The sequence below is a fragment of the Bubalus kerabau genome, chromosome 15, assembly GCF_029407905.1.
Source record: "Bubalus kerabau isolate K-KA32 ecotype Philippines breed swamp buffalo chromosome 15, PCC_UOA_SB_1v2, whole genome shotgun sequence".
Lineage (NCBI taxonomy): Eukaryota > Metazoa > Chordata > Mammalia > Artiodactyla > Bovidae > Bubalus > Bubalus kerabau.
In genome coordinates this window covers 27,815,046-27,839,618 of record NC_073638.1, presented here as the reverse complement: position 1 = coordinate 27,839,618, position 24,573 = coordinate 27,815,046, and the positions used below count along the sequence as shown (strand labels likewise).

At 57.9% G+C, this 24,573-nt stretch overlaps 2 protein-coding genes and 1 long non-coding RNA gene across 4 annotated transcripts; 1 reads left to right on the top strand and 2 right to left on the bottom strand.

Annotated features, from left to right (window-relative positions):
• Positions 1–264: 264 nt before the first annotated feature.
• TAGLN (transgelin) lies at positions 265–5,532 on the bottom strand. Its single transcript, XM_055548206.1, has 5 exons — positions 5,404–5,532; positions 1,800–1,991; positions 1,509–1,686; positions 1,130–1,232; positions 265–787 (listed from the first exon to the last, which is right to left on the bottom strand). The coding sequence occupies exons 2-5, from the start codon at positions 1,977–1,979 to the stop codon at positions 643–645; spliced, it is 606 nt and encodes a 201-aa protein (XP_055404181.1). The 5' UTR covers positions 1,980–1,991; positions 5,404–5,532; the 3' UTR covers positions 265–642.
• Positions 5,533–5,660: 128 nt separating this feature from the next.
• Positions 5,661–11,529, top strand: LOC129628738 (uncharacterized). Its single transcript, XR_008702879.1, has 3 exons — positions 5,661–6,626; positions 10,846–10,928; positions 11,436–11,529. It is a non-coding gene; the product is annotated as an uncharacterized LOC129628738 (long non-coding RNA).
• On the bottom strand, positions 7,498–23,460 carry SIDT2 (SID1 transmembrane family member 2). Of its 2 annotated transcripts, none has more exons than XM_055548195.1 (26): positions 22,693–23,460; positions 20,918–21,039; positions 20,447–20,611; positions 20,301–20,346; positions 19,784–19,885; positions 19,603–19,686; positions 18,764–18,863; positions 18,504–18,569; positions 17,571–17,664; positions 17,177–17,229; positions 16,387–16,458; positions 16,176–16,256; positions 15,036–15,142; positions 14,670–14,743; positions 14,516–14,582; positions 13,901–13,974; positions 13,631–13,754; positions 13,275–13,392; positions 12,343–12,479; positions 12,041–12,149; positions 11,735–11,811; positions 11,513–11,559; positions 11,139–11,244; positions 10,338–10,448; positions 8,980–9,093; positions 7,498–8,907 (listed from the first exon to the last, which is right to left on the bottom strand). In XM_055548195.1, the coding sequence occupies exons 1-26, from the start codon at positions 22,873–22,875 to the stop codon at positions 8,845–8,847; spliced, it is 2,496 nt and encodes an 831-aa protein (XP_055404170.1). In that variant the 5' UTR covers positions 22,876–23,460; the 3' UTR covers positions 7,498–8,844. The 2 variants fall into 2 exon arrangements, with proteins under 2 accessions (XP_055404170.1, XP_055404171.1); XM_055548196.1 differs by having other exon boundaries at positions 7,498–8,868.
• Positions 23,461–24,573: the final 1,113 nt, after the last annotated feature.

The following is a 24,573-nucleotide window of genomic DNA, read 5'->3' as shown; positions in this document are numbered from 1 at the left end:
CTTTCGACCACCTCCCCAAAGCTAACACAAGTCACCAAGCTGCCCCTCTTTCCCTTCAGAACTGTCATCCATGCCCCTCTTCCACCCCCTGAAATTGTGGAACACATGAGAACCCGAGCTGCCTGACTGTCCCCCGCACTTACTTCTGGAACCAGAACCAAAGCAACCAGGGCAAATCAGACTCTGGCAGCCAGGCCTGAGAAAAAAATTTATGTATATTTTTTTTTCTTTTTGAATTTCAACCCCCCAAATATTCCAGCAAAAAAAAAAAAAAAAAAATCAAGGGAGGTTGGGCTGGATCTCCTTCTATGAGCATCTGCTTCCAAGGAAGACAGTGGACTTGCCCATGCCCAGGCTACCAACAGCCCACGTCTCCCCTGCTCAGCCCAGGATGGGGAGACGGCAGAGCTGGTGGGGGAGCTGGGAGGTGGGCCGGGGGAGCAGTGTTTTGGGGTCAGGAGTTGGGCTGAGGCTGAGGGGTGGGGGCAAGCTGCCCAAGTGCAGTCACCTTTGCTCAGTGACGGAGCCTCGAAGCTTGGCCGGGGCTGAAGGAACTACACGGCTGTGTGTGAGGCGGGCGAGGCAGGATGCTGTGGCCAGCGAGCTGGGCAAAGGTGGGGCTGGGCGCCGGCCCTCGCCCTCTTAACTGATGATCTGCCGGGGCCGCCCATAGCCCGTCATGCCAGCCTGCGAGGCCCCTCTGTTGCTGCCCATCTGTAGGCCAATGACATGCTTGCCCTCCTGCAGCTGGCTCTCTGTGAATTCCCTCTTATGCTCCTGGGCTTTCCTAGGAGAGGAGGAACCAAGACAAAGACTTGCTGGGACTGTGTGTTTGCCATCTGCCTTTGGTTTCCTCTGTTAGTCCTAGCCCCATGCCATCCCCTCCCGCCTCTATGGCTCTCATTTCCTTATTGCAGCTGCCCCGCAGCACGGGCTGGGAAGACTGGCTCAGACAGGAGGGTAGAAAGGGAGGAGTCAAGATGTACTATGGACCCACTTCCCCCACCCTAGACCTTCACTGTGTACCTTTCCTGGCTTTCTGCTTCCTGTAACCACTGCACTAACCGGCTAGCCCCCCTCCTGTAGAAACCTGAGCTTAGCGTGCAGGGAACCCCTGGTGGCCACGTACTTCATAAACCAGTTGGGATCTCCACGGTAGTGTCCATCATTCTTGGTCACTGCCAAGCTGCCCAGGGCCATCAAGGTCCTCTGCACCGCAGCCAGGTCTTTGCCTGTGAGTAGGAAGAGAGGAGGGGAGACAGCCTTTAGGACTATGTAAACAGAATCCAAGGCAGAGCCAGCCTGTGCCCCTCAGAAAGATGGCCAACCCGGGGGCAAAGGTGGTCCTGAAGTCGAAGGGGGCGCAGAGATCCCACCGTGGGAATGGGATTCTCCTGGTGTATGCCACTCCTGCTGTGCAGACCCGTCATAGTGGCAGGTTGGATCATCCCTCATCCCTGCCTCCGCATCCTGTACACCTGCCTCGTCCACCCGTCTCCTCTCTCTACCTTCAAAGAGGTCAACAGTCTGGAACATGTCAGTCTTGGTGACGCCATAATCCTCAGCTGCCTTCAGGAACTGAGCCACCTGCTCCATCTGCTTGAAGACCATGGAGGGCGGGTTCTCGGGCACCTTCACTGGCTTGGAGCCATCAGGATACAGGCTGTTGACCAGCTTGCTCAGAATCTGCCAGGCAAAGAAGGCAGCTGAGGACTCAGCTTGGGGTGGGGGTGGGGGGCCCTGCTCCATGACGGTGGCACGATGGCACGACCCTGGCCCCTGCCCCAGGTGTCACTCACCACGCCGTTCTTCAGCCAGACCTGGAAGCCCAGGCGCCCGCGGTCGGGGCGCCCCACATCGGGGCCGCACTGCATTACAATCCACTCCACCAGCCGCTCCTCCAGCTCCTCGTCATACTTCTTCTCGATTTTCGACTGCACTTCCCGGCTCATGCCATAGGAAGGACCCTTGTTGGCCATGTTGGTGGGGAACTAAAGCAGCACAGGCCAGAAGAGGGAGGGGGTCAGGGAGTCAGAGAACAGCTCTGCTGTCACGGGTGCCTGGCAGGTCTTGTCTTCCAGCTCTGAGGATCGGGGGAGTGGGGAGACCACTCTAGCTCCATGGCACTTACCTGGGCTAGCTCGTCCCCTCAGTCCAGGAAGCCTCTCTGAACTTGGAGACTAAATTTTTGGCAGTCTAGAGCAGAAGTTAGTAAACTGTTTGTAAACTGTTAGTAAACCAGATAGTCATTTTACTGACAGTCATATTTTAGGCTTTGCAGGCCATAAAGTCCCTGCCATTGTAGCCTCGAAGCAGCTTTGGGCAATATGTAAACAAGTGAGCATGGGTGGGTTCAAATAAAACTTTATTTACACAAACAGATGACAGGCTGCATTTATGGGTTTGACAATCCCTGGTCTAGAGCACCCTTTCTTTGCTAAGATTGGTGACAGGCACTGGAGAGGTCTTTTGGAAGAGACCACATTGACCCTCAAAATGAAGCCAGCAGATGTCTTTGTCCAGTGAGGTGTGAGGTGGTTTGGTGCCTCTGCCTCAAGTTATGGGGTTCCCTCCAACTCTCAGTTCTCCCAGAAGCAGGAACGCCAAAGCTCCAGCTCTTTGTCAGCTCAGCTCAGCCTCCAGCTGACAGCTACAGAGGCTGAAGCTTTCCCACCCCCTGGTAAGGGCTAGGAAGCCAGCAAGCCCAGGAGCTTTTGGCCAAGAGGTTGTATTTCCCCAGAGGAGCCAGATGTGTGAGGGCTGCAGGCCGGTGCACCCACCACCCTGCCTGGTGAGCTCAGGCTCTCACCACCGTGGTGGTGAGTTCTCCAGGGACGTGAGCCCAGCATTTGCCAAGCAAAGCAGGGAAGCCCTCCCCAACCTGTGGCCCTAGGGCCCAGGGCTGGCCCCACTCAGGACCTCCCACAAGTGGCAGGGGAGCAGTGGGAGCAGGGCCAAGCAGGGAGGCTGCTGAGGAGGCTTGGGTGTGACCGGTCAGGAGAAACCTGAGCTGGCCTCAGGTATCACGTGGCGCCAGAGCTCATCGGAAGAGTCCTTTGAAAGAGGAATCAAATGAGGCCAAACCATTCCCTGGCCTCCGAGAGGTCAGAGATTGGGAGGGACAGCATGGTCTGAGGATAGAGGCAGTCACTACCGTGTTCCCCCAACTCCCTCTCCTGTCAGAGCTGAGCCCCTCTTCCTCCCCACTCCCATGGAAGGCAGTGGACATTATTACTTCACAGGGTCCCAGCTAAGCTGCCAAAACCCACTTGTCCGGCCCTTCCTTCCCCATGGCTGACGGCTTTCCTGAGCTCTCATGCCCCGTCTGTGCAGGGAGGATAATGTATCTACCCCAGAAAACTGGGAACATTCCAGAAGGCCCTGTCTGTGATGACCCAACACATGGCCTGTCCCTCAGTGAAGCTCCTTAAAACACTGGTCTTTTGCCCCCAGAGCCGGTCTCCTGGTATTGACCCAAGAAAGCCAGCCCCTGACCAAGCGGTAAAAAGCAGTTTCTCCAGCTCCAGGCTCCACCCCTCTTCATAATCATATTCCCTGAGGGGATTGCAAAGATTGGGAGAAGAAAACAAAAGAAAGGCTCCTCTAAATTCCAGCCACTTGGCCCCTCACTTCTCCCTGAGTCTGCTTCCTTATTTGTAAAGTGAGGACTGGACCACTTCCGAGGATGTGGTTCTCAGAGCATCCCAGCCAGCGATGCCAAAGAGCCCAAAGGCCAAGTCCCTCCCTTCCCCACCCTGCTGTGTCTCATCCCTGCTTCCCGAGGACACCTGGGCGAATCAATGAGGTCAAGACACACCAGCAGCTGGGACCAGGGGATTTCAGCCCATATCCTTCATCCAGGCCTCCCACCCACCCGCCTCCTCTTAGCTTTCACCACACCATCCCAGGCAGGCAGGAGGCACCCCATGGTCCGGGCCCCACCCCCACCTCCTATGTCCTGCCTTTCCCTCCCCTCTTCCCCCCTTTCTGCCCCTCCCCACCCCCAGACCTCGCACTGGGCCCATGAGGAACAGGGGCCAAGCAGAGTGCGTCTCCCACCCCCAGCTTCCAGCCTCAGGAGATTCGGGACAGTCAAGGTGGCAGGGCTCACAGTGACAAGGACACAAACTTGCAGCCCCGAGATCTAGAGACGACATTTGGATTGATCAGAACCAGGGAGGGAGATGAAAGACACCCTACCCCCACCCTCCTCCCTCCTGGTAGAGAGCCTGAAAGCAGAGGGTTCCAAGAAGAATCCTGCCAGGCCCTCTGACAAAGGCCTCTCCAGGCCCACCTTGGAGCTGCTGGGGAGGGGTGAGGGGAGACAGCGGCCCACCCAGGGTCTTTCCAGGCAAAGGCTCCTAGGACAGAATGGACAGGGAGCCTGAGGCTCTGCCTTGACCCCCCACCCCCGCCCTGTGGCTCCATCAGCCTCCCCTCCCCGGAGAAAAAAAACAAGCCCAGCTGCCAAGAGGCGGGGGCAGCTCCTCCCAGCAGGAACCCGGAAAACCAGGGTTCTCTGCTGGACTGCTGTGCCCCCCTGTCTTCAGAACAAACAAAACAGGACACAGGACAGGCACAGGAGCGGTGGCTTGACTAAATTCTGGGGTCAGGGGAGACCTGTCCTACCCACCTACCCTTTGAAAAACAACCACTAAAGGAAACGCCAGACCTCAGGAGCAGGCCCTGCCTGGCCCTGTCTGCACCGCCCAGGCCATCACGCCAAGGCTCTTGGCAGGCCACCCCCATCCTCTGCTGGTGGGTGACCTCTGCCTCAGGGTATGGAGGGAGGTGCGTGCCTGGAGAGTCGGGTCTCTTACTGTCCCCACATCCTTCCACCCTAGCCAGTTCCAGAAGACAAGAGCTTGGTGGTCCTTCCCACTTCCTCAGTGGCTACCCAGGGCCTCTCCTAGGCTGCTCAGGACCTGGGGACCCAGCAGAGGGTCACTGCGCTCCAGCCCTGGTGTACCACACACCCCCTTCACCTCCTCCGACATCCTCCTGGCCTGGCTGGATAGCAGACAACAAGCCTTGGGTCTAAGCCGACTCCACCTTTGAGCCCATCACACCACACGTAGGGTGACTATGGCTGAAAATGGGGTGCCTCCCTGACCCCAGTTTCCCAGGTTTCCACCATCAATCCTTCTGCACCAGCAAAGTCTCCCTGGGCATCTCAATTGGGTTCAAGGCTGCCCAGTCTAAGAGGTAAGGGACTCTAGTAACCCCTTCCCACCCAGCAAGCTAAGACCACCTCTGCAGGTGGAGGTGGGGAGTGCACGCTGAAGAGGGTGGGCTTCCCCCTGCCTGGGAGCCTGAGAGTTCTGCCTGCGATACACCCACTGCGACCTCCAACTGCTGAGCCCCAGCCCAACTCCCCTCCAGACCCCGGACAAATGCACTTACAGGGGTTCCTCGGGGCTCTCTGGAAGGCGTGAGCTCTGTCTGGACTTGGACAGACAGGATGGGGCGCTGGCTGGGTGAGGGGTTTAAAGGGCTGCCACGGCGATGATGTCAGCCTCCCCCCTGCTGACTCGCCCCGGCCCCCTCCTGTCCAGAGGAAACCGGCTCCTTCCCCACCCCCGGCTCCCCCAGTGACTCCACACAGGCTCCATATTTGGGGAAAGACACCAAGTTGGAGCAGTCTACCGGGGGCTGCCCGAGACATTCTCTGCGTGCTTTGGGGATGGAGCCGGCGGGGGCGGGGCCGCTCTGCCGGCGGGGAACCGCCGGGAAAAGCCTTTTATGGACAGGACCACGAAGGCTTTCCCTGCCGTCTGGACTTAGGGTTGCTCCTCTGACACTGTTCCCTGCCTCCGGGTTTGCGGGGAGGGGGAAATTCAAGAAGGGCTGTCCAGTGAAAGAGGTTGGGGGACCCCTCCCTGAGGCTTGTGGGGGACTAACCAGCCACCCTCTTCTTCTGGGGCTTTTAGCCCTAGCGGGAGACAGGAGCTCACCTTTCCCGAGGACCAGGCTACGTGCCAGGCATTTTGCAAACGCGCTCATTTGATACTCACAGCTGCATCATGACAGCATAATTACTCTCCCATTTTACAAATGAGGAGACAAAGGCTCGGAGGGCGTCTTACCCAAGGCCACGTGGTGAGTCTTGGGAGGCAGAACCTGGGCATCCCTGCCGACCCCCAGCCATGCGGGAGCCAGAGAGGCCGGCAGACCCACCCTTCCAGCTGCACCTGCTCAGGTTGAGAGTTCGCAGTTGGGGCGGGTCTTAAATCACACGTTTTAGCTGGGGCTGGGACTGGAGGGTTCAGCAACAGCTCAGTCCGATCCAGAGGGTCTGCAGGGCCTTAGGCACCAACACTGGGGTTGGAGGCTCAAAGACTTCTATCATCCCTCCCTTTTTTTTTTAATGTATTTATTTATGGCCAGTGCTGCTCGGCATGTGGCATCTTAATTGGATCTGGCATCTTAATTCCCCAACCAAGGATCGAACCTGCGCCCCCTGCAGTGGAAAGGCAGAGTCTTAATCACTGGACCACCAGGGAAGCCCTCCCACCCAGCCCCTTTTCAAACAGTGTCTACCTCCTCTGGAAAACAGAGGACCCCATCACCCAAGAAAGGAGACCCGCTCAAATCTCGCTTCAGCGAAGGACAGGAAGTGAAGAAAGGTAAGGGGCACCCGGTGGGGGCTCTGGGCTGCCTGCTGTGGCACCACTCCATCCTTGGGCAGCCTGGCAGGGAGGAGCTAATACTCCACCACACACTGCATATCCACCACCTGGCACCACTAGGAAAGGCCTTTCCCGCACAACCAGCTCAGGACGCCAGTCTAGCAGTGCAGAAGTACAGTGCCCCCCAGTGGCACCTGCGGGAAAGAGCAGGGAGAGGAGCTAGGGAGCCCTTAAAGAGGAGCCCTCTAGACTTTCAATTGTGTCCTTAATTCACCAGGTTCCTCCTCCCAAGCCCGCCCCACCCCAGCCCCGCCCCCGCCCCGCCCCTCATCTTGTCCTCCTTAGGCTGCCGAAATTTAAATCGCCTTCCAGGGTCATCTTGAAGGTCCCCCCTTTTGGAGCTTGCGCGGTGGGCACTCCCCCACCATCCACTCCATCTCGGGTTCCCTAAGCACCACCTGTCCATTCAAGTCAGGTGAGGGAGCACTGCCCTGTGCCTGCAGCCTGCTGAGCCGAGAGGGACTCAGCTAAGAAGTGAAGCTGGCCTGACTGGTGGCTGGGAACCAGGTGGGCAGAGGCTGCCCCCATTTGCCAGGTGAAATGGCATAGCTATGGCTTTTTCCCTACACGATCCTCTCCACTCTCACGGCGCCCAGCACAGAGCAGGCCTCTGGTAAAGGTTGACTAAACTGATGCCATTGCTCACAGGAGAGAAAAAACATGAGGCTGTCAAGGGACTACTATTCCCCACAGGTCTGGGGCTTGGAAGAGAACGGCAGACCAAAGACCTGGGAAATGGAGGAGCCCGGCCCCAGCCCTTCTTCTCAACACTTCCATCCAGAAAGAGGGGGCAGGAGACAGGCCCAAGGACTGCATCTGGTTGTTTCTTTAATTGAATGCAAACTCATTCATAGAAAACAGAAATGCAACCATAGCATGGAAACAGACATTAAACGGAGCTCTGAAAAAAGATCCAGACCCTCCGCCTCTCCCCAGCCCGAGGGAGAGCTATAAAAACAAGTTGAGGAGAATAAAACACATTCCCATCCCCAAGGCCGAGGCCCGACCTGATCTCCCCAACCTTGGCATCTGGAACAGACCAAGTAGGGCGAAAGAGCGGCCAGGGGAACCAGAGTTGGGGCAACTCAGTGTAAACTCAAGGTTTCATACATGTGCATGTGTGTGTAACACAGAACTTGGCTGAAGACTGGACGGAAACTTAGAAGCCAGCCCTGTGTCCCAGAGTGAGGCTGGACCAGGGACACAGAGGGCAAGGGCATGTCCCTTCCCTGAGCCCCTAAGACAGGCACTGGAGCTCCTGCGGCCGTGGAGGAGCTGTGCTCTCTGTAGCGCCCCTCCTTCGCCTCTGGACATTCTTGGGCAGTGTCAAATGGCACTGGAAGGCCCGCAAGTGGGGCTTGGCAGGACTAAGGGCCTGGAAAGAGGAAGAAAGGAAAGGACTGAGTTGCTTTTTCCTTCCAATCCTGGTTGCCAACATCAGTCACTGGGTGCCATCATCAGTCTGGGGGCTGACGGCACATGAAAGACCTCCGAATTCAGCTCTTCAATCACAGGCAGTTCCCACGCTGCAGGCTTTGTCCCTTGTTGCTAAAGAACCAGCCCTGAGTGCAGGTCAGAGGGAGGCGGCAGCGCTGCCCAGGATCCCTTGCAGGCCTTAGCACCAAAAGCCCAGCACCAGCCGGCCAGCCCCCCAGATCTGACAGCCGCATCCATCCTGGCTGACCGGAGAGGGCAGTGATGGCAGGCAGGCGCAGACCCAGGAAAAGTGGAGTGAACTCTGGTGCAGGACAGAGAATCAGGCCCCAGACTGGGGGCCCTGGAGTGGAAGCTCGGGCAAGAAGGCTGGGCTTTGGGTCCAGGCCAAGGGGGAAGGGGAAGGATGGCCAGAACACAAGCCATGAAATGGGCAGGCAACGCTTCCCTCCTTCCTCCTGCAAAACGACAATCGGACAGCTGATAGACTGGGACCCGTGGAAGGCCCCAACACTGAGAAGAAAGCAGCAGTTTGGCCAGCATTCGGGGTTGAAGGAGCACAGGCCTCATCCCTGGCCCAAGCCTGGGCTGGACCTCGCTGTCCCACCACCCTGGCACTGGGCGGCAGGCTGGGACTCAGGCCCCTGGCACTATGGAACCTCCGGGCGGTGAGGCAGAGGAGCTTGGGGCTCCATGAGAAAAGCAAGGGGGCCCAGCTCCCCTAGAAGACGTAGATCTTGTCCCGCTGCACGGTGTCCAGGTCGTCGTCCAGCGTCAGCAACACCTGGAGGGTGGATGCGGAGTCAAACGGGGGACAGGAGGCCCGCTCTGCCCCCTCTCCAGTCCCCCCACCTACCAGGAATGACCCAAACATGGCGATGGAAGAGAGGAAGTGCCAGATGTCGTGATCGTCAAAGAAGTCGAGGAGGATGCAGTCCCGGTTGTGCTCCCGCGACTCTGCGGGGGTTTTCTGGAGAGGAATAGGGAGAGCTGTTTGGTGACACTGCCCGGGCGAGGCCGAGCCAGACCCACTTCCATCTGCTGGAGGGCACCTCTGATGCCAGCCCCAGCCTCAGGCCAGAGAGCACCCTCTTTCAGGCTCACCCCTTGCCTTATCTCCCACATCTAAGAATTGGCCTTTAGTTGCAAACTTCTCCCTAAGGGCACTGGTCCTGATTCCCCTGCAGAGCTAGCAGGTCACCAAAGGCTCCTAACTGGTTCCCTGCCTTAGACCTCGCCCCCTGCACCAATCAGTCCTCCAGGGCTTCTTCCAGCTCACTTTCTGTCTGAAACACTCAAGTCAGATCAGACAAACCTGCCCAAGGACAACAGGAGCCATCACCCGCACCTCATGGTCCTCCATGCTCTCTCCCCAATCTCCAGCCAGCACTGGCCGGACTGTGTCTGAGGACTGTCTGTGCCGCACACTGAGGCTGCAGAGATGATCAAGAAAGACCTGGTCTGTCCTCAAGGAGCTCACCATCTCCACTCGCTCCCAAGCGAATGCATCATTGACCCCAAAGCTGCCTCCGTCTCATTACTCAAGTCATGGTGCCTCTGGGCCACAGAGTCTTTAAGGCCAAGAGCAAGGTCCACCTCCTCTTAACAAGCTTTCCTGGACCTCCTAACTCACAGAAGTCTTTCTGCCCTCTGCCTCCTGCACATCCCCTCACTTGTCCTCCCTGTTACCCTTCATCTTGTGGATCATATTGCAGAGACAAGCCAGGAACTCACAGTCTTTCTGTCCCTGGGAACTAGATTTTAAGTGTTTCAAAGGGGACTTCCCTGGTGGTCTAGTTAGGACTCTGCACGCTTATTGCCTAGGACCTGGGTTCAATCCCTGGTCAGGGAACTAAAATCCCACAAGCTGTGCTGTGTAGCCAAAAAAAAATAAAATTGCTTCAAAGGCAGAGATCATGCCAGACTTAGTTCTGATCACAGCAGGTGCCCTATGAGCAGAGGGAAGAACCTGACATCTCTGGCTTCAAACCCCAGCGGTGCCACCACTGGCTGTATGACCCTGAGCAGGTCACTTGTCTGAGCCCCGGCTGCCGCATTAGTAAAATGGGGATACCTCCACCATTGACATGGTCAGTGTCAGGAGGATTAAATGTACAAGTGGCTGTTAAAGAGCACTGGCAACGCTCACAAACAGGTTTGAAAAGAGACCTGTTTGTGGGCTCACGATGAGCCTGTAGCAGGAGGACTACTCACCTGCCAGGTGCTGAGGCCCTGGAAGAAGAAGAAGAGGGCGAAGCCCCAGACCACCGAGGTGCAGACGATGCAGAGCAGGGGAATAAGCTTGATCCTCTCCCCGCTCCGGAGCTGGGGGAACACCGGGGAGATCAGCCTAAGGCCCCGCCCCACCGGGGGAGCATGGGGGTGAGGGGGTGGGGGTGGGAGACTGGCCTGAGGCCCCGCCCCACTTCCTGCCTGCCCTTCAAGCCGCTTCCCAGGCATTCAGGACGGACCTTTTAGGAAGCCTTCTCAGATCCATCCCATCACCCCAGAGCCTCACCTGTCCCAACACTGGCAGCCAAGTATCCTCACCCCTGAGGTCCACCCTGGCTGGGCCTCCATGTGCCCCTGTCTGCTGGGGGATACAGCTGGGTCCTTCTCTCACACTGGATGGCACAAGGGCCCTGTGGAAACCCCTGGCCCTCCGAGACCCAAGCCCACCACAGTCTCAGCGAGCCCCACCTCCTCAACCTTTTCTGTGCAGAACTGGACTCTTGCCAGCTGTGTCCTGAAGTGCTACCAGTTTCGTGGGCCGTACTGAGACTACAGAAGGGGCTCAGGAAACAGGTCTGAGGATGTGGCGGGCTTCCGGGGAGTAGTGGAAGGGACTAGCCTCTCCCCTCCTCAAAACTCAGTGGATGGAGAGGGACAGATGGAGAAGGACAGAAAGATTCCCCCTCCCTCCCGGTGCTGCCCCAGGCAGGCTGTGTCGTGTCCCTCCCTTCAAAGCAGAGCACTGGCTGGGCTGGTCGAGGAGGCTCAGCCCTCCCCGCTCACCTTCATAATAATGTAGAAGGCAAAGTAAAGAAGCAGGTTGCAGATGCCAATGGCCAACAGGTAGGAGGCGAAATCGTTGGGACGCATGATGAGCCCGTAGGCCGCCCTGGCAGGAGGGAGGGCCAGCTGGTGAAGCAGGGGACGAGGAGCGAGGAAGGGGCTTCCCTCACCCCGCCCCTACCCTGTGTTTTATGAGGATGTGGGGTGGGGTTCAGAGGCCCACAGAAGATTCTAGAACCCCAGGGGCCAACACCTGTCTCCTGGGCCCCCGTTTCTTGTTCCCATATTTGTCCACAGCCCCCAAAGAAGCCAGCGGCTGGCCAAGTCCGCAGCTGCCCACCCCACCCGGGGACGCAGGTGATGGCTGGACTCACAGCGACCAGTTGATGATGTTGCCCATGACCAGCAGCACCATGCGGTCCTGGAGGGAAGCAGAGAAACGGGGCTGAGAGACCGGCGAGAAGAGGAGGGAGGCCCGAGTCAGCGGCCCCCACCGGGCCCCACCCCTGGCAATCAGCTTCGCTCCGCACCCCCCAACCCCCACTGGAGAAAGGAGTGCGGACAGAGGAGGAGGGGCTCGGGAGCTGGGCAGATACCACGTAGAGAGGCCCGCTGCACTGCCGGATGCAGTCCGTGTAGAGCACGTGGAGGATGCGACGGCAGATCCCCGAGTCTGCGAGAAGGGAAGCTGCTCAAAGGCCCGGCACCCTTTTGTCCCGGCCCCTGCGCTGTGCCAGCCGACAGGGCCCAGGGCCTTCAGGGGCACAGCTGTGCCAAGGCCTCATGAATTCCATGCCCAGTGATTCTTCCGGGGTCTCCGTGAGAGGGCAGAGCCCCAAAGTCTCCTGTGAGGCCAGGTCCCCGAGGCCCCCAACCCCAGCGGGCCCTGGGCAAGCCCTCACCCAGCTTCCAGCGACCCATGTAATAGAGCTGTGTGCTGAGCAGCAGGGTGGCAGTGATGTGGATGACTGAGAAGATGATCCAGAACGCTGTGTTCCCCTTGCCGAAGACCTGTGGGGGCACCCGAGGGCAAGGGTGAGGAGGCGCAGGGGAAAGCCCCCTCCCTCCGCCCCAGTCTGCCCTTCTTCTGGAGAAGCTGGGCTGGCAGCCACGCCAGGCTGGAAGGGCGCCCTAGGGAGGGAGCGGAGGTCTCTCCGGCAGGGGTGGTGGGCGGGGGTGTGTGCAGAGTGGGCCGGGGCCTCACCACGCCCAGCACGGAGAAGAAGATGACGATGGCCAAGCAGGCATAGGCGCTGTAGGCACTGGCGTTGATGTCTGGGTGCCGCTTCTGGTAGAGCTTCAGCATGCAGAGCCCCGCGATCATGTACATGAACGACGTGTCTAGGCAGAGGGACGGATGTGGCCATGAGCTGCGGAAACCTCCTGAGCCCCGGCGTGGAACCCCAGCCCCCACACCTCATCATAGCCACGGAGCGAGAGCTGGTGGCAGCCTGGCACTTGAACCCTGGCTCCTTAATTGTCCCTGCCACGCCACACTACTGCCCCTGTGGCTGTCACCCACAGTCTGACTTCCCCTGATGACAAGGACAACTCAGTCCAAGCACCCTGAGATTAGGAAGTGTGTCTTAGTTATCTTTTTCTCCATAGAAAAGACTTGACAGATGCATGAAATGGCACTCAGACGCCTATTTTCTACAAGCTAAGCTGCAAGGAGATCAAACCAGTCAATCCTAAAGGAAATCAACCCTGAATATTCTCTGGAAGGACTGATGCTGAAGCCAAAGTGTTAATACTTTTGGCCACCAGATGCGAAGAGCAAACTCATTGGAAAAGATCCTGACCCTGGGAAAGATTGAAGGCAGGAGGAGAAGAGGGTGACAGAGGATGAGATGGTTGGATGGCATCACCAACTCAATGGACATGAGTTTTGAGCAAACTCCAGGACATAGTGATGGACAGGGAAGCCTGGCGTGCTGCAGTCCATGGGGTTGCAGAGCCGGACAAGATTTAGAAAGTAAGCAACAACAAGGTGTAGGTTCACACAAGTCCTCCAGCCCTGGAGTCTCCCACACAGCTGCATCTTGGGGATCTCAATCCTTGCCGGTGAGTGGGGAGGGCAAAGTCAGGCAGGTCCTTGTTCTAGGTTCAGCCAGCGAAGCGGGAGGCCCCACTCACCAAACTGGAAATTGGTGTAGTTGGGGCAGACGTGATAGCAAGCGCTCAGCAGCCCCTCCATCATCAGGGCCGTGCCCATGGCATAGAACAGGCCAAAGTGTTTGGGGATCCCACATTCCTGTTGGGGAGGGAGAAGGGAAGGGTGAGAGAGAAGGTGAGGTGGTGAGGTAGGAAAGGAGGAAGGAAGGGGCCCTGAAGAGGGAGATCACGGGAGAGGAGTGGGCTGGGGAGAGAGTGATTCAGGAAGGCCTGGGCTTTGATGGGCAGGGCTGGGCTGGGCTGGGCTGGGCAGGGCCATGCCTGCTAGCAAGGGTCTGGAGTGAGGCCAGGGTGGGCGGGGCAGGCGCGCTGCTCACCAGGGCGCAGAGGTCATTGCGCAGCAGGGCCCGGTTGTGGTTGATCTCCCGTTGCAAGATGATGAGCAGGAAGAGCAGCCCCAGCAGGATGTACCCCAGGTTGCTGAGGATGTTGTTGAAGGCGCTGGAAGGGGCGACACGGGGCACACTGTCTCAACCTCAGGCCCCAGGCCCGTTCCCCACCCTAGAGGTGGGCATTCACAGAGCCCCTGCCCCTTGCACCAGTTCACCAAGAGACGGGAAAAGGGGGCATTGCAAGATGATTCCCACCTGAGGTTGCCCAGCGGGTGGGCACAGAGGAAGTTGTAGTAGCAGATGTCCTGGTTCCCTGTGACATTCACCACCTGCAGTGGGAGCGGGAACAGGGTGGGGTGAGGGGGAGCTCCTAACTCTCCTGAATCAGGCCACAGCCTGTGCACCACCCGTCTGGTTCTCCAACGGATGGGGGGGGTGCCACCTCGGCCAGCACGCGTGTGCCCACAGCACCAGCGAGCCCCACTTCTAGCAGTCACTGCCCTCCTCACTAGGTGTGGCTGAAAACTCCTGAGGCATGACCATGACAGGTTCTTGCCCCACGGCACAGAGAAGAGGGAAGGGAAACTGAGACTTACTTTCTCACCACTTCCGTTTCATAAAATCCCCACAAACTGGGGGAGGTGCCATCAGGGCTAGCATGCTGCCCCCCATTTGGCAGATGAACCGACTGAGGCTCAGGGAGGTTGAAGGACTTGCCAAAGGCCACCCAGCTGGTAAGGCAGAGCTGGGACTGGAACCCTAGGACCTGGGCTTGCTCCAGAGCCTCAGGCTGGGAGGCTCTGCCAGGGCAACGCCCCAGAGTCTGTGGCAGCTGCTCAGAGGCACTTAGCATGGGCCCCGCCCGCTCACCGTCTGGTAGGTGATCACCAGCTGTACCACGGGAAGTGCATAGAAGACGGCAATGGTGGCGATGTTCCTGGGGAGTGGGAGAGCGCTGGTGAGCTGGCAGCACCCAGAAAGAGAGCCCGAGACCCCACCACCCTGACCCGCCCCACCCGCTCACCAGAAGTAGATCTGGTACTTCTTCCGCAGGACACGTTTGTCCTTGCGTGCCAGGTCAGCCACGTAGAGGTATTGCTACGTGGGGAGAAGCTGGAGTGAGCCCCCTGCCCCACCGCCCTGGAAGGCCCTCTTGCCCCGGTAGAGGAGGACAAGGGGGACCTCCTTCCCACTGGCCAGGGTTTCAGATGGTCCAAAGGCCTGGGAGCCGAGTCAGTTTCTCCAGAAGCTATGCTGTCCTAACGGAGCTCTCTCCCTTTGCTTTCCTAACATGCCACGGGCAGGGGGCGGTGGGGGCAGGGGCCTATGCGGGGCTGAACACAGAATCTCGCTTCCTTGTTAGGCAGGGCCAGCCCTCCTGGGCTCACACCTTGGTGCGAATGACGTTCTTGTCTGAATCGACATCGGCCAGGGTGTCATAGTCATCTTCCTCCACGGAGCTCATGGAGTCCAGTCGCGGTCGAGTGCCCGGGGGGTCTGGGGGAGAGAGCGGCCAAGGGTTACCAGGTGGGCACTGAACCCAAGGCCTGCAGCAACTGTCGCAATTTCTAGGTGGAGGGACCAGGCAAACTGTGGGCTCAGAGTGGGGGTGGAGGTGGGCTCAGGCCTGGGGAGGAGGCAGCAGGGGCTCCCGAGTCCTGGAGGGGAGCCAGGACGGGCTCGGCAAACAGTCTGCCCAGCAGGGACGCTCGAGCCCTGCCCCTCACGGGGCTAGGGCTTCCAGGCCAGGACACTGAGCAGACCTCAGGCCCCAGACACAAGCAGCAGGACTGAATCAGCAGAAGTCATGCTGATTAGAAGAGGCCCAGTCGTGTGGGTTCTGAGAAGACACTGCTGTGGCCCCCGCTGGGAAAAGACCCAGTGGGCCCTGGGGTGCAGGCAAGGGTGGCAGGCTGCCTCCAAGAAGAGCACCAGCACTTCATCCCGTTCTTTTCTCAGGTCATCAGAAGCTTCCTCCCACAACCTTGCTGACCAAAACCCCCAGAGGCTGAAACGTAACACCCTTGCCCACGAGCCCCAGCAGGCCAGCAAGAGAGGCGCTGGGAAACACAACAGCTGACCAACATCTGGCCTGGGGATGGCGGGGGTGCCAGCCCACCAGCATCAGGGGCCAGTGCCTGCCTATTTCAAAAGACACACGAGCTAGCAATTATCGGCATTAGACGGGCAAGCCATGCACAAAGCATCTTCCTGGTCCTCAAGCCTCCTGGCTCCAGTCAACTGCCCTGGCAGGAGCTGATTGGCAGAGCAGCGCCCACCCTCCCCACATCTACCCATGGCAATGCACAGCTGCCGCATCTGGCCAAAGGGGAGGCGTCGCTTGAACTGGTCGTGCCCTTCAAAGGAAAGGGAGAGTTAGCGGGGAAGCGGGGGCCAAGGAGGAAGGGACGAGGGAGGAGGAGGCAGGGAGACAGCAAGCCCTTCCCTGGTTCCAGCAGCTGGCAGAAGACGCAACAGCAGCTAGCACCAGCCCAATATCACACAGCCCTCCCGCGCTTGGCCCACTCACCCGGGTAATTGTAGGATACGTCCCCGGGGCCCGCACTGTCAACCAGACCATCGGTGGAGCCGGTGGAGCCAGAACCGTTCTCTGCAGGGGAATCGTAAGTGGTGAGGCCGGTAGCAGAGATCTCAGGGCAGGTGGCCCTGGACCCAACCCCGGGGGCCGCTGAGGAGGCCACTGGAGGTGGTGACCAGCAAGCTTGGGCACTGACACCTACCAAACGAGCCGTAGTTGTAGCCGTCATAGGGGGAGCTGCCAGGAAAGGAGTCGGCCAGGACCCGAGGGTGACCTGCAGGGAGAAGTCAGGGACCTTTAGCCTTGGCAGCAGAGAGAGGTTGAAAGCCAGGGAGAAGAAGGCAGGAAGACTCCAGAGAAGAGAGATGCTGAGGACCATGGTGGCAGCAAAGAACAAGCAGCTATAGTTCCAGCAAACACAGTGCCCTCCCGCCACCACCACGGCCTGCCCCAGTAGAAACATTTACCCCCTCTGTCCTCCCTAGAGACTGCAACGTCAAGGAACTGACCATCTAAGTTACCAGCAGCAAGGACAGACCCGCATCGCCAGCCTGGGTCCCACACAGACCCCCCTGAAAAACTTCCCTTTCCCGCCCACTCTGGATGCCAGCTCCTCTGCCCACAGCACCTGGAGCTTACCAAGAAGAGAAGCTGAGAGAGAAGGTCCCAAGCAGGAGGGAAGACAGAGAGAGCGGGATAGAAGAAAGGGAAAGAGAACGAAAGGTTAATAATCCCAGACAAGGTGAGCTGAGTTATCTGAAGTGGCAGACCGGGTACGCAGACCCAGGCACGGAGTGAATCAAGTGATGGCCTTTACAATGGGCGTGTTAGAGACCAAGAGGCACTCCTTCCCAGCCCCGTTTCCACCTGTGCTGTTACTCCCTATCTGAACATCCCAAAGCCCCTGCCTCCTCCAGCCCCCAAGGGCACCATCCACCGATATCCTCTCCACACCACAGAGAGCCCTCCCCACCCAGACCCTCTGCAGGTACCGCTTTCCGGGCAGGCTCGGTCCACGGCCACCAGAAGGCTCTTCTTCCTTTGCCTGCAGGGACAGAATCCAGAGGCAAACCAGAAGGGCAGGAGGAGGTGCCGTCCTCTGCTGGGCCGGCCCGCCTTCCACCCTCTCCATCCCACAGCCCTGGCCTCCCTCCACGACCCCAGGGGTTCTCCCAGGCTGGAAGCAATGTGGGGTCTCCCTGCTGGGGAAGAAGGTTGAGGGGGAGGGGTTGGTCTCCAGAGGAGAGGCCCAGGGACCTGAGACCCTCACAGGGACCCACCTTCCTCTGCCCCATGGAGGGCGCTCAGATCTGGCCAGGCCATTTTCCCCCCATCCCCTGCCTCACCCACCCTGGAGCAGGGGAGAGTCCAGCGGTTCCACTTTACCTCCAGTTTTCCCAACAGGCCAGGAGCACGGTAAGCAGGTAGAAGGAGAGAAATATGCCCAGGCAGAAGAGCATACCGCCAACGTAGGCCTCCGCTGTGGGGAGGGGAGCGGGCAGGGAAACAGACCAACGCTTTCCAAGCCTGCCCGTCACTGCACTCGGGGCCCAGCCTCATCTCTCCCACATCTCTGCTTGGTGGAATAGCCCAGCCGGTGCAGACAATACACCAGACTCGACATGGTTCCTGTCTGCTCAAGCACCTCCCTCTGCTAGAACTTTCTCTTCTAGTTCTTTCTCCTTGACTTAATCTTCAAAGCATAGCTGAGGCACTGTGTCCCCTAGGAGGCCTTCTCCACCCTGACCTCCCACAGAGACCGTCCTGGGCTCCTCACAGCCCTCGGCGCCCCACAAGGCAGCAGGCTGTAGGCAGGGGCGCCCCAAGGACCACAGGTGGAGCACGGGTACTGAGCCCACAGAAAGGGCTTGAGACAGCGTGCTGAGGACAGGGCTCTATTCAATCACTCAGTAAATATTTTTTGAGCCTGACTAAAGGGTCGGGAAGTTTCCTACCAATTTTGTAGGACCGACCAGTTTTGCTGAACCGACTTAGTGAGACTAACAGAGACTAACAGATTCTAGTACTCCTGTTATAGAGATGGGGAAACTGAGGCTCAATGAGATTACCCTGCCTATAAAGGCAGACACAGATATAGAACTCAGTCCCGCAATCTCTTCACTCATGGATGCTCTGAAGTGCGTTACACTGCCACTCACCGTGCTCCCATCATGAAGTCTGCCAAGAACACTCCTTCCTACCCTGTCAGCCTGCTCGGGTAGGTCCTCCTCACCCGTCCCATTCAGAAAACACTCCCTACCCCAGGCCCGAAAGAGGAGCCAGAAGCCAGGCCATCCCCACTCAGCCACCCACACTCACACGTGACTGCTCTCGAGACCAGCACGGACAGGGTTTTCTGGCGGTGCCCTTGATCGACCGGTTCATCTGGAAGTAAAATGGCAAAATGGCAAACAAGCGTCTGCCTGGAGCTTGGGTAGAGTTGGTGGGATCAGGCCTGGACGAGTCTAGGGCCAAAAACCTATATCCCAACAGATCCACCAGCCATGCAGGCTCTTCTACCTCCCAGGAAGAGCCCAAGCCCTCTCCACCCCCAGCCAGGCCCAGGGCACAAAACGTACCTTCTATAAAGGGGTAGAAAGGCAGGGAGCCCCCACAGGCCTGGTCTTCAGTCTTCACCACCACCACCACGTAAAAGCTGTTGCTGGGGAAGTCTTTGCGCTGCAGGACGATGACGGTGATGGTGGTAACGGTGGTGAGGACGATGGTGGTGTGATGGGACTGCTGTCGTCTCATCACCAGCACCATTTGTCATCACATCCCCACCCTCTTCTGAACAGACACTATGCTGAACACTTGGCATATATATTATCTTAATTAACCCTCACAAAGATCCTCACGAGTAGGTACTATCATCATCCCTGTAGGATGTTAGCTTGGAGTCGCACTGCCAGTAAGTGGTACAGCCAGGATCATCTGACTTCAGAGCCCAAACCCTGCACCTAAATTATTGCCAGGTGAGCAAATGTGGGTATGCCCACCATTGTGGAAGCCATGGGGGCCCTACTACAGTTTGAGCATCAGTCAGAAGAAAAAGTGGAGGGATCATGGTACCTCCATCAGTTGCACAACGAGATGTCATGAGGTGAACATATGCCTCCCCCTCCCTGGCCCCAGCACAGCTTTTAGCCTTTGCCAAGAGCAGCCCTCATCACCAGCCAGTTGCAGGGAATGGGGCAGATGTGATAGCCATAAAGGGTACTCTGCTCTTTCCTGTCCCCAGAGGCAACTGGGATTGAGATTCAATGCTTGTAAATACCAGGGGACCCAACGTCTTGGGGACTGGCACACCAAGACTCAGTCCTGTGGCAGGTTAAGAGTGGGGCAGGGGCAAAGCAGCAAGGTTGAGGAAGACTGACCACCTTGCCGCATCCCCCATGGGGCCACGTGCATTTCCTACCTGCACGGTGATGGCCGCCTTCTTGGTCATCGTCTGATACATGCCGATGAAGGCTACGTTGTTGTCTAGGTCATACACAGGACACTGCAGGGGGAGGAGGGCAGAGACAGATGCACAGGGTCCTGGGCCCCGTCCCTTCTCTTCAGCAGCCTGGCGCGCCGCGAAAGGGCCGCTGACTCACCAGCACATCCTGGATGGAGATCACTGAGCAAGGGAAGGCCGTGTTGGAGGCCACCTTGACGATGACCGAGTCCACTCCTTCTGGGAACTCATACTTGAAGTACTGAGGGCACAGGGAGGGCGGGGAGAGCCCCATCCCGTGAGGATGCTTTCTCTGCCCCTCTAAAGGGAAGGGTGTGAATCCTCCCAGGGTCGGGCAGTGCAGACTCTGCAGGGAGAGGCCCTGACCACAAGCAGCAGCACCATTTCCCACACACCGCTCCCCTCAACCTCAGCTGGGCATGCAGGACAGCGCCCACGAGGCAATAGGAGAGATAGCCATCCAAGCCCATGTCTCTGCGCTTCCCAGGCCATCTGTTCCCCACCATCTTGGGGCCAGGGCTCCCGTCTCTATAGAATTCTCCATGGAGAGTACAGCCAACCTGAAACTCCTGGCAAAGACTGCTGGCCGCCCCCACCCCCCAAGTTCAAGCTTCCCCATTTCTCCCCCTGAGAGGCAGTAGACAGGGAGGCCTTACCTGGGGCTGCGCTGCCGTGGTGTTGAAGCTGAATGGCTCCCCAGTCCTGTGGGGCAGAGAAGAGCCGTCCCCCGCCCCAACACCATCACTCCCAGAGCCTGGGAAGGAGGACAGTCCCACACGCCTCCTCCCTCTCCCCTGCAGACCTGAGCACGAAGTCGTCCATTCGGCTGACGCGGAGCTGGTACGTGGTGTTAACTGGTGACAGGGTGGACACATCCACGTAGAAGAACTGGACCTCGGACTCATTCTTGGTGGGGGGCTGACACAGTGTTCGCTCCACCTTTTGGTAGAGGTACTTGCGCTGGAACCTGTGGCCCGAGGCAGAGTCAGGACATGACTGCGGTCCTACCGCTCCAGGGGAGCAGGGCCCTCCATTCCTCCACCCTGGTCCTACCACCTCCCTACCCCACCCCCGAGAGGCTGACAAGCTCCCGGTCGGCTGGCTTGGCCCTCTTGCTGTTGACCAGCCTCCTGTCTTAGGGGACTGCGAGGAGAAACAGAGGGGTGCCGGCGTGGTTAGAGGCCCTGGACAAGGGTCCAGGTGAGGTTCTGATCAAGGCCTGGCCTGAGAAGACCCACCCCCACCCCTGACCCGGCGCCCAGGTCCTACTCACATCCCTCTGAGGATCAGGGGCACCTGGAAGGACACCACTGCCTCCTTCTGGCGGACTACAAACAGCAAAGGAGCACCCTTCTGCTTGTTCAGGACATTCACGGACACTCTCACACCTTCCGTCTACAGGGGGACATGGAAATGGACCTTGGTCAAGCCCGTGGTGGCTCTAATTCTGTCACAGGGAACACATGGCTCCAGAGACCGTGAGCTCTGCCCTCGCTCCGCAGACCGCTCTGAGCTTTCCCATCCGGGTTGGGCTGGGTTAACACCTAATGGCAGCCCACTCCAGTACTCTTGCCTGGAGAATCCCATGGACAGAGGAGCCTGGCGGGCTACAGTCCACAGGGTCGCAAGGAGTTGGACACGACTGAGTCACACACACACACACACACTGCTTCTGCCAGAGCGGCCCCCAGCGTCCAGGAGGGACTTAGAAGAGAGGACAGGAATCACAATGGAGACCTGGGGTGCTCCGCAGCCTCCTTCCTTGTGAGTCAGGAAAACTGCTATTCCACAACTCATCTGGTGGCCACAGGCCATACACAGGGAAGTGGGGGAACAGGACTTGTTGAAAGCCAAGAAGGCCAACTTCTATCCTCAGCTCCGACCAAGGGTTGGGGCTGTGGAAAAGTCACTTCATATCTCTGAACCTCACCTTACCCCCTCTATAAAATGGAGAGATTGCCACTCTTGGCACTATGAAGGAAAGGATATAGGACACTCAGAGCTTAAAGAAAAAGAATAAAATTAAATGAATCTTGGGAATGCTTGTTATTGGGCTGCTGAAACCCAAACTCAGGGCAGCACTCCCCTGAGGGGTAGAGGCCACAGCCCTCAGGGTAACCCCACTTATGGGTAACCTCACATATGGGGGCAAACGTAGACAGGACTCTAAGCTGGATGAGATCAAACTTCAGAGAACCAAGCACTGAAGGCAGATCCTGGCCTGCCATCGAAACCTAATACCTTCCTATTCTGGGAAAACAAAAATCAGATTCCCATTCTGAATTCCACTATTTCTTAGTAAATCCAGTCCTGGTAAGAGCTGAGTCGGAGACCATCAGCCAGGCTGGGGCAAGAGTTCTCCCAATTTCAGCCCCACCTTGGGTCTGAACTTCCCAGACCCAGCTGTGTCCGGTGCTCAGCTCACAGGTGGGGAGGAAATGAAAGAGAAATCAGAGTGGGGAAGCTTCTCCACGGTAGGCAAACTCCCTCTCCCCTCCCACCCACCCTGGGGTTGGCTGTATCCCCACCACCTTCAACTTACAAGGCCATCTGGCTTTCCAAGGGAGGATGAGGGCTGGGAAGGTCCCAGCAGTTACAGCAGCCTGGAAAGTCCTGCATTCATTTCCCCAGGGAGTCTCAGCCATAAGCAACCCCCAACCCCTGGGCAGAGCCTTTCAGCTTGGGCCAGTCTCATCCTCTTGGGGTTTTCTGGGCCAAGCCCAGTAGCAAACCTGCTTCCTTGCTCCCAGACCCACAGCACTGTCAAGATTCTGGGTGTTGGGTAGGGAGCAAGGCCAGTCCTGCTCAGACTACAGCTGATGGAAAGGAAGTGATCAAAAAGAGAAGGGGGGAACGAGGCAACTTCAGAAACCCGTCCAGGTGTAGCTTCAGAACAAACATCCCCAGCACAGGAAGAAACTGCTGGCAAGAGGGTCCAGTGTGGTTCTGGAAAACCCAGAGGGGCCGCTGTTCTTGGGAACTGACAGAGCCCTGGTCGTCTGGCTCGCCCCACTCGCCACCAGCCCGGAGCCCAGCCCCTTCCCTCACCCGGTTGCGGGTCACGGTGTGGTTGAAGGTGTAGATGTTGACCAGCTCGCTGTTGACTTCATCCACGTAGGTGCGCTCAAACTCCGCGTCTTTCTGCGAGACGTTCTTAGGCCCCAGAACTCCCAGATGGCTCTCGACCGAGGCCACCAGGAGAGCCAAGAAGGGCAAGCCCAGGGCGAACATGGCCCCGGCAGGGTGGTAGTGGCAGCGGCAGCGGCGGCGGTGGCAAGCGACAGGACACCTCCAGGGCGGGTTGGGGCTTGGGCCGCAGCTTCCAGCATCTCACCAGGACCAGAACTTTAACCCCGGCCTGAGATTAGGAAGCGTCCCCTCCCTGGAGCCGCAGACGCGCTCTCAGGGACCAGGGAGGGGACGGGGCGGCTGGGGGCGGGAGGGCCGGGGGAAGGGTGACGGGCCTCAGGAAGTGGCCCCAGCTCGCCAGGGGCCGAACACGGCCGGGAGACTCGGTGGGCACCCGCTGGGGATGTGACAGCCGGGAGGCAGCTGGTTGCTGGGAGCCTGGAGACGCCGACGGGGAAAAGGGGGAGCGAGGGAGGGAGGGGAAGCCGGCGGCCAAGCCGGCCGCGAAGGGGCGGAGAGTCTGAGGGCGAGGGGCGTGATAGGAGGTAGCGATCCGACGCCGCGCGGCGCCGCCAGTTCTTTCGGGCGCCGGCCCTTTAAGGGCGGGCAGACGCGGCGGCTTCGGCGCTCAGAACTCCGGGGAGTGAGCGACGCCGCGGGGCGGTAAACAGCAAGACTGCCGGCCCGCCCGCTGACGTCAGGGGAAACTGACACGGATTTAAAGGGCCAGGGCTCGAATTGGGTCTTAAAGGGGCCGCCGCTTTCCAGCTGGAGGCCCTCTCCCACTACTCTCCTGCTGCCGCCTCCCCTTTCATTATTTTTCCCGTCTCTGAAAGGTCACTTTGGATTAGATGGATAGCTCCGTGAAGGATGTCCAAGGATTGGATTCTCGTTGACAAATTCTCTTTCTCAAACATAACAATTACCCTCACCCCTTCAACGCTGCCATTACCTCTAACACTCCTGGGCCTTTTTTTTTTTTTTCCTCCCAATGATCTTAAGAAAAATTTCTAAGAACTAGGAAACTGCCCGCGGAGGGGGAGCCCAGACAGAACCGCCAGAGGAACCCTCTCGCCTCCCTGAAGCGGCCACATAGCTTCAAGGATGCCTTCAAAGCTTGCCTTTCTCTATGATGAGGTAGCTACAAAGCTCATTGAAAGACAGTGACTTTGAAAATTGGTGAAACCTTTTCTACAAATTATTTTTGCACCATGTCTTAGGAAGCTTAAAGAGCTTTACATTCTTTGACCCAGTAATTCCACTTCTGGGGCACTATTCTAAGGAAATAAGAAATACAGATGAAAAAAATTGTGTGGGCAAATATGCTTATCACTGTGATATTTACATAAAGCATAAAGGAAACAGCTTAAATGTCCACAATGAAGGAGTGGTTAAGTGTTCTATTATCATGAAGCCATGGAAAGTGACGCCTAAGACTTTTAGGAATATGCAAGCAAAGAATTCAAGATATGACACTATATAAACAGTAAGTTTTCCAAATACATAGAAAAACATTGACAAATGCATGAAATTTAGTAATGAGTATCTTTGAATTACAGGCTTCCCAGGTAGCTCACATGGTAAAGAATTTGCCCGCAGTGTGGGAGATCCGGGTTTGATCTCTAGATTGGGAAAATCCCCTGGAGAAGGGAATGGCAACCCACTCCAGTATTCTTGCCAGAGAATTCCAGACAGAGGAGCTTGGCAGGCTATAGTTTATGGGTCACAAAGAGTCAGACATGACTGAACAATTCACACACATATCTCTGAACTACAGGTGGCCTTTTAAATAACATATCA

Coding starts and splice junctions, on each gene's coding strand:
- TAGLN (XM_055548206.1), bottom strand. CDS start 1,979: ATGGCCAACAAGGGTCCTTCCTATGGCATGAGCCGGGAAGTGCAGTCG. Junction 1,687..1,799: donor TCTGGCTGAAGAACGGCGTG/GTGAGTGACACC, acceptor TTTGCCTGGCAG/ATTCTGAGCAAGCTGGTCAA. Junction 788..1,129: donor GATCCCAACTGGTTTATGAA/GTACGTGGCCAC, acceptor CTCCTCTCCTAG/GAAAGCCCAGGAGCATAAGA.
- SIDT2 (XM_055548195.1), bottom strand. CDS start 22,875: ATGTTCGCCCTGGGCTTGCCCTTCTTGGCTCTCCTGGTGGCCTCGGTC. Junction 18,570..18,763: donor TTTCTACCCCTTTATAGAAG/GTACGTTTTGTG, acceptor TTTTACTTCCAG/ATGAACCGGTCGATCAAGGG. Junction 11,245..11,512: donor AACATCATCAACTGGTCGCT/GTGAGTCCAGCC, acceptor CCCTCCTGCCAG/GGCGGCCTACGGGCTCATCA.